Genomic DNA, 14,905 nt, shown 5'->3' with positions numbered 1-14,905 from the left:
CACGATTATCGTAATCACCATACCTTTGGCTCATAATGCAAAGTACATTTGTATACAGCCGCGCAAAACACAAACAAATTAAAGAAATCAATATATATCACTCTAATATTTCAAATTCATCTTTACCTTGGCAAACATTCTTCAATTTTAGGAAGCTAGTCTACTGTAAAAAATAACCGGTTATTTCACTATAATAATCGTCTTTGTTGGTAGTTTATTTTCATGTTTTTTTTTCCTTTTGAAGCTGAATGGCGTCTAACAAATATTATGGTTACCGCGAGGATGAGGGTCCCAACGTTTCTAGGAATGGAACTCCACGTAAGTTTAGCTACTTAAATCGTTTCAAGTCCCTGCAAGGTATTTTCATAGAATGCATGGTTTAAATGTATTTCTATCATACGCATCGGCGGGTTAAACCTCATATTCTAATAATATATTTGAATACTAGGTGAATTGAATCTTGTAGCATTTTTTTTTACACAGACCGAGTGTCCCATGCAATTAGTGAGCTGTCACAAGAAGAGGGGAGAGAATTCCAAGAATTCAGGAGAAGCATGGGGTATGAAATTTTAATTGTAAATTTTTCTGAAAAACGAATAGGTAATTAAATAAATAAGGGTTATTGATATGACGGGTTGAAAAAAAAACACTTTGATTTCTTAAAATCAGTTGTCCTTAAAACTAAAGTTTACATCAAAACGATATTTTGTATATCTAGTTTCTCCATTATGTTGTCCTACATTTGTTCCTAATTCCAGTTCTGGTTTTACTGATAGGATTGTCGGAAGCTTCACAAAGCAGATGGTCAAACTAGCGGTGGAACAGCTCAAACCCGAATTTGAGAGGATGGCCATCGAAGCAGCCGGTAAAGCACTTGAAAACAAAATGGTCACAATTAAGGAAATGCAAAACGAACTCAACAGAAAGGAACAAGAGTTGAAGAGATTGCAACTGGAGAAAAAGCTTTTGCAGGCAAAGTTTGAAAAAGAGAAGGTCAATCGTGATTTGGCTTCTATTGTTGATCATAAGGAAAAAGAAATAAAAAAGCTAGAGGCGGATATCGGCGGATTGCGCGGAAAGTTACGGAAAAAGGCAGAAGAACTTAGAAAAGAAAAGGACCGTGCAACGGAAGAGGAGCAAAGGCGTGTAGAGATAGAAACCAAATTCAACACGGAAATAGATAAACTAAAAAGAGAGCTAGACAGAGTGAAGGGTCAACTTGGTCAGATCCGGTCTGCCAAAAATGTTGGGGACGAGGAAACTCGGAAGCTGCGAGATCGTGAGCGAGAACTGTTGCAGGAATTAGAGGATGTAAAGAAACAACACTCTCTGAGGTTTCTGAGGAAAAAGCTGGGAAATTGATTTGTGTTACTCATTTTTTTTTTTGTAAACGGAATGACGTTACACAAATACGCCTTTGAAAAATTAATTAATTCCTCCAAGTATTTGAATGCTGACCAAGGAAATGTTTAGAGAATTGTTTTCATTTTCTATGAACTAAAGCTTCCTATTTTGACATTAACATGCTTAAGTGATTTTGATAAACTGTTTTTAATTTTTAGAATTTAGGAGTTAGAGTAGACATACATTTAGTCATGAGCTGTATTTTAATTAAAAAAAACTGATTGATGATAGCGCGTTGCCAACTATACCAATATTATTGGTTTATTTTGGTTCTACTATTTTTTTTTAACCAGGATCCTTTTTGTTGTTCAATCCTAGGATTATGGGATTATGTCTTGTTATCAAGTCCGTACTTAGTACACTTTGAGAATGAGAAGTAAATTGATATTCTCTGCACTTGAAATTACACCCTAAATTTAAGATTTTTAACAATACTGAAATTACATGTCCATAGAGCTATTGTCTTCAATATGTACTGTATTCATCATTGTCTAATATCTAATTTATTGCCAGTGTATTTGCTACAATAAATTCTGATTTAATTGGAGAAAGAATGAATGATGGTTTTTCTTTGGTAAAATGTATTTCACAAAAGGCAACTATATATCAGGATATGAAACAAGCCACACAGGAATAACGTCTTCTTAGATAATGCAACGAACAATCCACCTTATTTGATTTTTGGCAAATATTGTTCATTTTATATCATTTTCAATTTAAAATGCTTGAATGGGTTCGGTAAGCGTTTTATCGACCTGGACGCCCCGGACTCGGGCAACATGGCTGCGATCCCTGTGAATTTTGACATGAATATACATTTCAGGTGCCGTTTTTACCTGTAAGATATGAAAAAAAGCACAAGTAGGTTACATGTTCTGGTTTTGTTGATTTTAAGTTTAGACTTTTGGTTCGAAAACAGTTTGCATTACCTTGATGAAATAGTTCATTCCAAAATCAACTTGTGTTCGGAAAGAAATCGCGTCAAACTGAGGCAAAGGTTTTCCCGCGTAATATCCATTTGGCAGTTTTCTCTTTATATCCCTTTGGAGCTGAAATAAAACAAATCAAACAAAAAGTGATTTAAAGAAAATTCTGCTCTTGATCTTAATACTACAGACATGTGTAGGAAAATTTTGTAAGTATATAACTGTATATTTTTACAATTTAGTTTTAATTGAACAATTTATCCATCAAATTAAGGAGTAAGTTCTTTTTGTTTGGTTTTCGTCCCTTTTGAGAAATTTTCACTCATATTTGGACGACATAATTGCCGGTGAAGGGCTGCAGAATTTGACCTGTATTTCATGCCATGTAGCACCAATTGCGAACACAGCATCTCGGGTTTATTCGTTCTTATCCAAAGGATCGGTCCTACGTCCCACTGTGGATCAACTCCTACATGTAACTATAAATCGTATGTGTAGATTTTGCCGTTGTAATATTAATACTTATTATGCATGGTTTAAATATTTAATCCTACAGATTGAAGTATGAACTAAACAGGAAGTGATTGCTTGCATTTAAAAGATTTATTTTCCATTCATTATTCATTTGGAACTGTTTGATAGTTTTATCTTGTAAAATTTATATACTAGATAAACTTTGTCAATGTTAATCAAAATCAAAATTAAAACCGTGAAGAATGATTGCGCAAAACAGGACGGCGAAAGTACCTGAAATTCAGAGTAAATGAACACTGACTAAGGTGATAAGTGTACATTGTACGTGTATTACGTCTCAGGGACTCTAAATCTACACAAGATAAGTTGTTTTTATAAATATGTTATTTATAATTTTTTGGCATTTCCAACTATAAATTTTCAGTCAATCAATTGCAATTGATTGACAGTGCTGATACAAGCATGTTATTTTCAGATCTGAGACATCATTTCAGGTTTCCACATGAGAAACACTAAAAGATTAAAATGCATGACATACATGTACCAGCTGTGTAATTTTGAAAATATTTTATTGGATAAAATTGGTAACTATTCAAGTGCGGGTATAAAGAAACTTAATGGTTCTGCTCCTAATCAGGAACGTAGAATCGTTTCGAACGTGCGTGTGTAAGAGGGGAGGAGGTGACAACTCACCTGGGAAAACGTTGACAGCAAAAAGAGGAACATTGCCTAAACTCGAAAATCCTATTTCTTGGAGGAGAGGGTTTCAAATTCCAAATTTTATTCAAACATTAACACATTCCCCTGTATTTCACAACCAAATGATATTTAAACATTAAAACGTTACCCTAATTTGATCAACTGAAACAAAAAGTGGGGGAGGGGGCAACCAGCCTATCCATGAACAGTTAAAGATGATAGTTGGAAAAAAGTGAGGGTGGCCGGTGTAACGACGAAAAGTGACCCCCGTAGAATATTGACCGGGGGTCATTTTTCTCCGTAGAAATTTGACCCCCTGGTCAATATTCTACGTAGAAAAATGACCCCCTTTTTCGTAGAAATTATGGCCTGGGGGTCATTTTTCTCCGTGTGGGTTGTAGAAAAATGACATCGTAGAATAATGACCCCGTGTCTTTTTTTCTATACAAAAAACTGGTTTTGGTAGGAATATTCTTGTTAGGCAAATACATTGGGGTATACTCACGCAGCCTAAAAGCTTTAAAGTTTTAGTAACAAAAGGTTACACTATACATTACATGTACATCAATAATACAAGATGTTTTATCCCATTAAAGGAAATCAAATAACTATAGGCTATTACGCTATTCGATGGCTATAAGAGCAAAAATACATGTGTTCTTAGATTTGTTTTATCAAATTTTATATAAAAAAAAGTTTCCAGAGTCGTCATTTAAAAAAAAAAGAAGATTATTTACTTAGCTGGTGTCAGAGAGAGAAATTTATATATGAATAAAAATGCATGGTTTCTGTGTATAATTGTAATGATCCTCTTTAAATTTTACTCTGGGTAAATAATGTAAAAAAAGAATGAAAATAAAGTCTCAAGGTTTTTTTTCTGAAGTTACAAGAAAGATTAATGTTTTCAAACTCTACCCAAATAAATCTGCGTGAAAAAAATGGACAATTGTTAAGAAAATTAGATCTCATATATATCTTTGACTTTCTGGTAAAAAACTTCTAATAAGAATATAAGGAAAATTAAATTTGTGTAAAAATAACAGACAGGACTAAATCAAAATTCCTCTGATATTCGATCTCAGAGACACAAAAAATGGTTAGCTCAAAATATTTACCAATGTCTTTTGTCGTTTGCTAGTGTCAACAAAGCCTATAAACAAAATGAAGCTTTTTACATAAAAAAATAATTAATTAATAAAAGAGGTGTTTGGTATACTAAGAATTGACACAAGTTTATACACAGTAGTACGTATTTCCCCTTTCTAGTTACATGTTATAATTTTTACCAATAGAAAAAAAAAAAACGAATGTTGCATTATGAAAAAGCTTCTCTGCCTAATTTACATATTATTTTTTCCAATTGGCAATATTAGCACAATTGAAGTTGCGTTTGCAAGACTACATACAACTGTGCCAAAAATATTGTTCAAGTACGTGATTCGTGTCAGCGTATGTATAGTGGTAAGTTTTGAGGGGGTGGGTAACGAGGATGTAACCCACTCTTTAAATTTGCTAGCCTATAGAAAAAAATCTGACCATATCTTTCCTATGCACAAATTAAGCGATCTTGCTGTGTGATACGAGGTTTTAAAAATATAAGAGTTTTTAGGATAAAAGTAAACAAAAATCTTTTTTTTTCTTACATTAAAAATCCTACTTATAAGGAGTTACATAATGCATATGTGCATGATGATGTAGATTATACATGTATCTATAAAATGATTAAGGAAGGGGAGTATATTGCCAGTATTTCTATCACAATCGATAGGCACTCCTAACAAAAATTTACTTTATTAAACTATACGAGGGTTGTCCGGTAAAATCGTGGACAAAGCGTTTTTTCTCGAAAAATAATTGGCGCACTAAGCTGAAATTTTCAACAATTGCTTATTTATCATATTTAAGTGCATCGTAATTTTTTGGATAAAATATAGACAAAATCAAAGTGTTTATTACGCTTGAATGTACACAGGGTACGGTCCTACGGCCCACGATAAATAAACCAGGGTTTCATTTGAAAATACATGAGTATTATTTCGAAATAAAAGTACTAAATAGATAAGGTTGGGGTAAAAATTATCCTATTTTTAATCCACTATCTATTATGTCATATTTTGTAAATTTTCAAGGCATTTCCTTAAACTTTGGCAGTTTCCCGAGCATTTGAAATAGGAAAGTGGTAAACGCAACAAGCGAAAAATGGCGATGTTTAGTGACCTTACGGCGCACCGGAGAGCAGTTCCGTTTGATTTAGATGCAGTAATTACGCCCTAAGAAACTTTATATGACTACAGAAGAAAAAAAATATCACTAGATCTTTAATATACAAGTGAAATGGGAGATTTCTAAGCGGAAGCTTTTTGATCGGGTCCTCTGGTAGAAAGAAACATCCCAACAAACAGCTACTGGCAATAGCAAAAGACGCTGTCACTGTAAACCATCGACATAAGACAGCGTATTTAGTTGAATGATAGTGAGAGTACTGTCCATAACTTACTTATAAATCTTCAGAAAGTTCCATGTGTGTGTGAGATTGGTTCCTTGACCGTTTATGGAGGAATAAAGGGGAACTCAAGTATGTGCATCAATGACATTTCCGAATTTAAGTGGGGCTTACCTAACTTTTTTTTTTTTTGGCAAGAGGAAACGTGACGCTGCTTTATACACTTTGACGTTATCATACGTGCGCCGTAAAGCGATACCACACATAACATAAAGTCTCATATTTTGTTTATTTGAGCACAAATCTATTTGAAATTTGCTATGTGTATTGATGAAAAGTGTACTAGAAAATAGTGAAAAGTTTAGAACCTAGTGATGATTATTTTTTACTCTAGACAACTTGTCCACGATTTTACCGAACAACCCTTTAACTATAGTTTACTATTATCAACTATAGTAAATACTTTGATTAACTATGAAACTTTGTTTGGAACTTTTTTGAGATTTCAAAGCTGAAACTTTCTTAAATTGATATCAGTAATGTAAAATTTTGGGATAATATGTTAATGAACAAGGAATACGAGGGGTAATTAAAAAGTTCGCGAACTAATTGAATCACTTCCATAAAAGAAATAAAATCAGATTTCGATGTTTATTATTTTTTAAAGTGGTCCTCTCCGATTTGAATGCACATCTGCCATCGTTCTCACAGGATGAAATTACACCATTCAGTCGACGGAATGGTAATTGATACCCACTGAATGGCCACTGAAAGGTCACTGAAAAGTTCCTTTCCCGTGACTTTTCCGTGATCTTTCAGTTACCATTCAGTCGACTGAATGACAGATACATTTCAGTGGCCTTTCAGTTATTTTTCAGTTGTATCTTTTTATTGAATAATCAGCTTATTTTTTAACTTAGACATTTTATTTCACGTTTTCTTATTATAATGGATCTGCCCATGCGCGAATCACGTGATCCAGGCGTTCACGTGACATGCTCCGTAGCGTTTTGTTCACAGAAATTAAAAGATTTTTCCGAGTTTTATATTTCTTACCATGCAAGTTATTTTTTATAACAAGAATAGCCCATTTGTCACAAATAGGATATCTTTTCCATGCAGAATGAGCATGGTGACCATCACAACCCGACTCTTTTGTATTGGGGTGCGTCGTTTATCCATTCTGGATAAAGTATGGGCGCCTTCTTTTTATCATATATGATATGTTTAAAATCTAAGGTAAATGATATTTTAGGGATTCAATAATTACATTATTGTTAAGATATTCAACTATTTTTCTTACTGTAATTTGGCGATCTTTCGTTACAGATTGCTCAACTAATATAAGGACACATCTCTCCCCAAGCTTGCTTTCACTGGGCACCAGAATAAACATCATTTTTACCACCTCCCTTCCTTCACTAAAATAATCAATCCAATTAATGATTGAACTTCTGCCATGTCTTTTTGTCTTCATAAATCGTGTACAAATTATTATCTACTACTGAAAAGGAACTTCTAAGATAAACTTTAAACTTTAAAGCCGTTCGTTGAACAAGTAAGACTGAGTCAACCATTTTTGTCACGTCATCTACATATTGAGTCATTTTTATATTGTGACGTCCAAACGTGGAACAAATATCTGCTATATATAGAACATGTTTATGACTAAATGTGTGCCAAATTTCATTTTGATCTGAACTGTGGTTTTGTAAATAACGAGATAGAACTTTTTGATCACCCCTCGTAGTTCCCTAAAATTAAAAAAGTGCACATATAAATTTAAGAACATAAAATATCACAATCATATATAAAAAAAATTACTTTGATTTACTATAGTTAAAACTTTGATACTGCATTAAACTATAGTTAACTTTGGTAAACTATAGTTTTTTTTGTTAGAAACTATCAGTGTTTTTCATATAGCGATCCTGATACAAACAATATATATAGTGTTTCATAGTTAACGTTATTTAGATACATTCGTTTTTCCCTACAATACAGATAATATAATTCTACAGACAATAATTGTAAGTACACAAATTACAGGGGAAACAAAAAAACTATGAGCCAGTGCTTTCTAGTGATACCCCACCCGCACAGACAGACGGACAAGATTTGTACCGAAATGAATATCACTCTATAGCATGCCAAACCAAAGAGTGTATTAAAATTTCAAGCATCTGCGAATAGTTGTTGCAGAGAAATCTGCAACGAAAAAAAAATGTTTCGGTCAGACAGACACAAACACTCACCCCGCACAAAAAACAAAGAGATTCGCAGGGTACAAGGTATATACCCCCATTTCCTTCGAAGCGGGGATATTAATATTCAAGTAATAAATAAGGATAAATGAACCTAAAGGAGGGAAAAAGATATTACATGATATTAAAAATGAAGCAGCAATTACAGTTAATGATATCATTTCCATATTGGACGCTTCATATGCCATGCTTTCTCTAATTTTTTCCTTGTTTAAAAATAATAATACAATACTTTTTTTGTTTCAATGCAACGGTGTATTCAGAAATTGATACATGTAAAAGCTGGGGTGGAGGTAGGTTGAAAGCGGGCACAAATTTTAAGCTAGAAGCATGGGGCTACAAACTTGTCGTTTAAATAGTTCCGATAACATCCATTCCATACAGGTATATCGTTATCAGAAAGATATCATGTAATTTTTTGAACAAAAACTGTGAGAAAAAAGACAAGAAAAAAAACAAAATGGATTTATATATATATATATATATATATATATATATATATATATATATATATATATATATATATATATATATATATATATATATATATATATATATATATATATATATATGGCGTTAAGGAGGGGAAGGTACTTTGCTCCTTTGAAAGAAAAAAAACAAAACAGGAGACTCTAGGCCTTCACCGACCCTCCCCAACATCGGATTAACGCATTTCACACCTCATTTCTAAAGGTTTAATTATAAAATATAGTGAAAAAGTAGGGGGTCAGATTTCTATGGGGGTCATTTTTCAACGTGTGTGGAGTCGTAGAATTACCGGCCTGGAAGGGTTTTCTACGGTCGAAAAATGACCCTACTTGCCGTAGAAAATTGACCGGGGGGGTCATTTTTCTACGAAGAAATTTGATCCCCCGGTCAATATTCTACGGGGGTCATTTTTCGTCGTTACACCGGCCGACCCCCACCCTTGATACTACGTACCTGCAAATTGCTAATATATACTGATGATGAATATAGTACATGCATGTATGATAAAGGCATTTGTCATGGCTTATAATTTTTCCTGCTCGAAAAACAGAAACGCAAAAATTCTTACCACTTCAACCATCTTTTTCACCGGGAAAGTGGCGGGTTTCGTCTGTCCTAACCAAGCTCCATGTACCACGTAAAAACTACAGACAGACAAACAGAGCAAGAGTGTTGGAATCAGAAACGTGTTATCCTTCATGATGATAAGCATAATGTGACACTAAGCCCGACTATGACACAGATAGCAGCAGATGGTACATAATTACAGATTACGAAATTATAAATTTCACTTATCAAATGACTGCAAGACACTTGTCCGAAATTTATGGCTCCCCTTATCAACCAGCATATATTACGATTGGTCTAGCGATGGAATTTTTTATATCAGTCTCTGCATTGTGTGATTATGGAAGTACGTGGAAACTTTTCTTAAAAAAATCGAGAAATGAAAAGGTGATATAATTAATACAGATAAATGTTTTACTATTCGTCGTCCTCTCATTGCTCTGTGGAACAGGCTATTGATTGGATATACGGCATTAAGGGCTCTATAATTAAATACGAGAGTAAGTTGAGTAAGCGGCACTACGGGTTCCTCAATTAGAGGAATTAGCTGTAGTCCATAGATAGTAGCTAGAACTACTTTTCCTAGGGTCTTTCCAGTAGTATATACATGTCCAAGTAAAACAATGAATGCTGTTTCCTAATTAATCAAAAGATTGGCGGCTAATAGACTCGGAGGGACGAGTTCTATTGTAGAGTCTGTCCTATAGCAGTTGGTTTACGATTGCTAAGACAGGAAGCCAATTATTATTATTTTTTTTTATTAGTAATTAGTTATTATTTATTTAAAAAAAAATGAAACATAGAGGGACAGCAAATAAGCAGAGTGAAAAACTGACAGATGTAAAATATATTGATGTAGGTTTCAATAGATGGGCATGGAGATAAATGATTTTATGAATGTTGTTACAACAGATAAATATGCCTTGAGGGGATTGATGCTCAATCGTCTGGAAACGTTGTTGAGCAGTTAAGCAAAGTATTTATTAATTAACAATATAGAAGTTTAAATGTGGCGAGAAAAAATTGATATTAATAATATATATTGTAAAAAAATAAGTATTAAAATCAGTTTCATCTCTTTTTTTATGTTGCAAAGACATAAAAGTCTAAACATTTTTAAAAAGTCACATGTTATTTAATGGAATTCTGTAAAATTCTTGTATTAAAATCAGTTTCACTTTTTTTTTTACTTTAGACATAACAATATAAACATTTTTAAAAGTCACATGTTATTTAATGGAATTCTGTAAAAATATTGTATACATTGTATATTAAATATACACATCCTATTCTAAAAATACTCCAGGGGGTCTCCCATGGTTTTTCCAACCTGGACTCCATCAACTGAGGCATCCCCAGATAGATCAACGTATATCCTGACGTGAATAAATCGGAGTGGCCCAGTCTCAACCTGCAAATAAAGAATTGTCATTTGTTATATATTGTCATTGGCGTTTCTCATTAGTAGTAATCAATTCATTATTGATATATAACATACAAATGAGCAGATGACTTTTCAACCATTAAATATGTACTTGTATTTTGGTATTTTGTATTTCATACTTATTGAAAACGAAATTCGTTTTATTGATATATATCCTAGTCTAAAAAGGTTGAAATCAGGTCATATACACATACTTTGACAAAGAAGTTTGTTCCAGCTACAATCTGTTCTCTGTACAGACGGGCTGTAAACTCAGGAAGTGGTTCCTCGCGATCGTATCCAATAGGAAGCTGGCTTATAATGTCATCTCGTAACTGAAAGTGAAAATAAGAAAGTAAATTCATACTTAAGGTTCATTGACCCTCTGATAAGAGAGATAACTCTGACTGAGATAAATTATTATTACTGTACCCTTAAAAACTTGGTAGAAAACAAAAATTTTGCCCATAAGGTATAATATAATTGTCTGCAATTGAATTACAGTTTAGATTTTGTTTGAAAAATCATTATCACCAAGGCAAAATTTTATGTGAGTAAAGAGAATGATGATGGACATTATATATAACATTTTATATATTTTTTTAATTACATTCTTAAGCTAGATTTTTTTCATTAATCGAGCGATGGATACATGAAAATATTTACCAAATCTATGAGATCCTGTACTTCATCGGTGGCAAATTTAGTGGGTCCTAGCCCTCCAAGAACGGGATCCTCATCTCCATGGACAGACACAAAAACAGAAATTACAGCAAAGAAAAGAACCAAAGCTGAATTCATGATGATAGCGGATTTGTGAAGAATGAACAGGACATTTTGACTATTTATACAATCAAATGATGTAATTTATCAAATTCATTACACATATGAATATAAGGTGTATGTTTGATAATTACCATTACACCTGCTACACAAGAGTGTATCTGTCCTTCTGTCTGACACCAATTAGTCACAGTGACAATTACACTAGTTTCCAATGTATGGCACATGTCAGCTGGAACTGCTGGACTTTATAATGTCACAGAATGAACAGGTCATTATGGGATATTAGAACCATTGCCAAAGTACAGACGTGTAGCTTAAATAAATAGCATTGAAATAAAAATATCCATATGGTAAATGGAAATTATAGATAAAAGGTATTTTGAGTAAAATACCTGCAGCAATGTTCTAATTGTAATAAAATTTAAATAATTGTACTACTGTAACATACATGTATATGGGTAGAAATTTCCATTGGACATTACAGAAGAAAAATGCTAATTTACATATGGAGCAGCAATTTAATATAAACTCAGATTATTGACGATATCTTGAATAATTTGAAGATACAACTATAATCAATCAATTGGATGCGCTCAAAAATTCAATTGAATATCTCTTCATGTAATGAATGATATCTGTAATTCTGAATTATTGTTCAAGTTCATTTATTCACTCAAAACCATCTTAAATATATGGTACATGTGAACAATTAATTTGCTGAATTGAAAAAATGGCTTTTTTAACAGCAATTTATTTTAAAATTTGTATTTACTCGGAGTGCTGCCACGGGAATTTTTCTGACGAAAGAGCAACATCCACTTCCCCTCCTTCCATCAAACTTTCAATGAACAATCTTTTGAATCTGTCAATTTTAAAAAAAAAATATGCGCCACTTTTGTTTCAAACGAAGATTGATGCTGTATTCCATCGCATTGTCAAATCTGTAGTTGTATATTGCAACAATATTGTGACTGGGAGACCACTGTTGCGCAATAATTTTACTACTTGCATTTATAGTTTATATTTTTTTTTATTTAAAGAATGAATTTAATAGCTACCCAATTTATACGGTGTAAAGTGGATTGGGGCAGTTTACGCTTTATAAACCGCAATGCAGTTTAAAAAATTAAAGCGTAATCTGTTCCAACCCCATTATACCGTATAAATTGGGTAGCTGTAAGTATTAATTTCATTGCTTATAATTTGATTTTCGTTCATTTAGTGTAAGGAAAAAGATGACTGTCCTTAAAAAGTGACTTCAAATTGTACAAAATTAAAATGTAACGTCAAGCGGATCGATACGTTTTTGACGCATGTCATTGTGACGTAGGCAACCCTCTTTATACGATATTAAGTATTTTTTTCATCCAATCAAATACCGCATTATAACCAGAATTAAATTATAATGGTTTAAAATTTTTTATCATTGAGATGAATAACAAGTGTTTTACACCTTAACATGTTCTCTATCATATTTTTTTTGGAAACAAATGGGACTGCTATGTTGCTCTCGATTTTAACATAAAAGATCAATGAGAGCAAAAAATTAATTGATAGGCGCGAATCAATTGAATTAAAGAGAGAATCATATGATTAGCGCATTAATACAATTATTGCTCCAATCAATTCATTGATGCGCGCAATTATTAAATCATTGCTTTCACTAATTTAATTAATGATATCATCAATTCAATTTATTATATCATCAATTCAATTAATGCTCGAAATATCTCTTTTAGAGAGAGAACAACTATTTTGAAATTAGCGATTTCTTCAATTCAACATATCCATAATTTAAATAATGATCTCTTTAAGGAAGCTCTGAACACTGCTCACTAAAAAGTGCTTACTCTATGGTTGTTTTATGCAGTTGGAGTGATCTGCCCTTTGAGGTAAAAAGGAATTAACTGAAATATACTGTAAATAACAGAATTCGAAACAGACTAAAGTATTCCTAACATTATATTAGATGAAAATAAAGTAATTGAAAACTTTTTTGCATGCACTGTAAATAAACAACATTGATTTTTGTTTACTTATACTTCATTCTCTTTTTACATTTTTCCTGGACTAATATGGCAGGTACCCTATGTTGCAAACGAACTAGATAGGCTCAAAATATACATCTTTAAACAATAAAATTGTCTCAATGTAAAAAAACCCCAACATTTTTTCATTAGTGTTTAGAGCTTCCTTAAATGCCCTTTTATTCTCGTTTAAAGAATTGATGCCAGCACAAATTGCCGTGACAAAATTGTTGTGAAAGAATAAGAAATTTTCCTTTTGTGTAATACATATATTCAGATGTCAAACTTGTGACCTCGCACAGAATATACTGTACAACCAGTTTTAAACGAATAAAGAAATGCACGAGATAGACATACTCGAAAGACCAATGAACGAATTTGCTCTAAATTATTTAGAGATTATTTGGCATCCAGTCCCCTAAATGAACAAAACATAGTACGGACAAACAGTTACTGGCAATAGTGTTTTTTTTTTTTTTTTTTTTTTTTTTTTTTTTTAATAATTTTTTCGATCATATTGAGACACCACCACTTGCAGGTAGAGGGATGCAAATTTTAGACCTCATCCTCAAAACGTCAGGGGTCCAACGGCAACGTGTTGACTCAGGACCCTTGACGTTGTGAGGATGTTTAGACCTCATTCGGCACTTAGGGCAATTGAGAAGTGAGGGATCTTCTTCGTGCCAGCACTTACTGCAACACGGGACCTAGGTTTATACGCCATGATCAAGACGCTGTTAGAGGGAGCTTTCATTATTTTCAATAACACAAAACGAATTGAACCTAGGTATAATTGAATTGTACCTATCTTCAAATCCTTTATGGATGTTTCAATTGTACCCATCTTCAAATCAAATTATTTAGAGATAAGTATAATTATTTACACCTATCTTTAATTCATTTAGACCTATCTTTAATTCAATTGCACCTATCTTCAATTCATTTTGGCCTTCCATATGTACGTGTGTGAGATGTGAGCTGTGCGAAGAGCTCCGAGTATCTCATGTTTATCTAAATGGTTTCTTCACTGATCAGCCGAAGCCACCCTCGTGATGCCTTCGTTACGATTAATATAAAAAGAGTGAGCAATTTGACTGGCATTTTCACATTTGATTTTTATTTACTCACTCGAGCGATTATTAACCTATCAATATTTAATGCTAGGTTACTATAATATTAAAATAAAAGTATATTTAACAGTGCAGTGCTAAGAAGATTCTTGTTTAACATTAATTTTAAGCCCGATCTTTACCGTCACAGATTTATACGCCTAAGAAAAGGAGAGAAAAAAACCCCTGATTCTTTTGTTTTATTGTACTCTACCGATGTTCTCAAATAATTTAAAAGTATCAACAATATATTTTCGTATGACTAATACTTTTAAAAGAAATACCTTCTCATCT

At 32.8% G+C, this 14,905-nt stretch overlaps 3 protein-coding genes across 3 annotated transcripts; 1 reads left to right on the top strand and 2 right to left on the bottom strand.

Annotated features, from left to right (window-relative positions):
- The first annotated feature begins 248 nt into the window (after positions 1-248).
- LOC133187859 (golgin subfamily A member 6-like protein 22) lies at positions 249-1,362 on the top strand. The gene is made up of 3 exons (XM_061323254.1): positions 249-318; positions 484-559; positions 759-1,362. The coding sequence occupies exons 1-3, from the start codon at positions 249-251 to the stop codon at positions 1,360-1,362; spliced, it is 750 nt and encodes a 249-aa protein (XP_061179238.1).
- A 529-nt stretch (positions 1,363-1,891) lies between these two features.
- LOC133187858 (cystatin-A-like) lies at positions 1,892-9,322 on the bottom strand. The gene is made up of 3 exons (XM_061323253.1): positions 9,268-9,322; positions 2,334-2,453; positions 1,892-2,240 (listed from the first exon to the last, which is right to left on the bottom strand). Exons 1-3 carry the CDS (start codon positions 9,277-9,279, stop codon positions 2,121-2,123), a joined length of 252 nt encoding a protein of 83 aa, XP_061179237.1. The 5' UTR covers positions 9,280-9,322; the 3' UTR covers positions 1,892-2,120.
- Positions 9,323-10,557: 1,235 nt separating this feature from the next.
- LOC133187856 (cystatin-A-like) lies at positions 10,558-11,490 on the bottom strand. The gene is made up of 3 exons (XM_061323252.1): positions 11,356-11,490; positions 10,905-11,024; positions 10,558-10,677 (listed from the first exon to the last, which is right to left on the bottom strand). The coding sequence occupies exons 1-3, from the start codon at positions 11,488-11,490 to the stop codon at positions 10,558-10,560; spliced, it is 375 nt and encodes a 124-aa protein (XP_061179236.1).
- Between the last annotated feature and the right edge of the window lie 3,415 nt (positions 11,491-14,905).

Source organism: Saccostrea echinata, unplaced genomic scaffold, assembly GCF_033153115.1.
Source record: "Saccostrea echinata isolate AGI-Se365-2 ecotype Australia unplaced genomic scaffold, CSIRO_AGI_Sech_v1 ptg000015l, whole genome shotgun sequence".
Classification (NCBI taxonomy): domain Eukaryota; kingdom Metazoa; phylum Mollusca; class Bivalvia; order Ostreida; family Ostreidae; genus Saccostrea; species Saccostrea echinata.
Note: the sequence above shows the minus strand (reverse complement) of the source record. Positions and strands in the feature narration are given on the sequence as shown.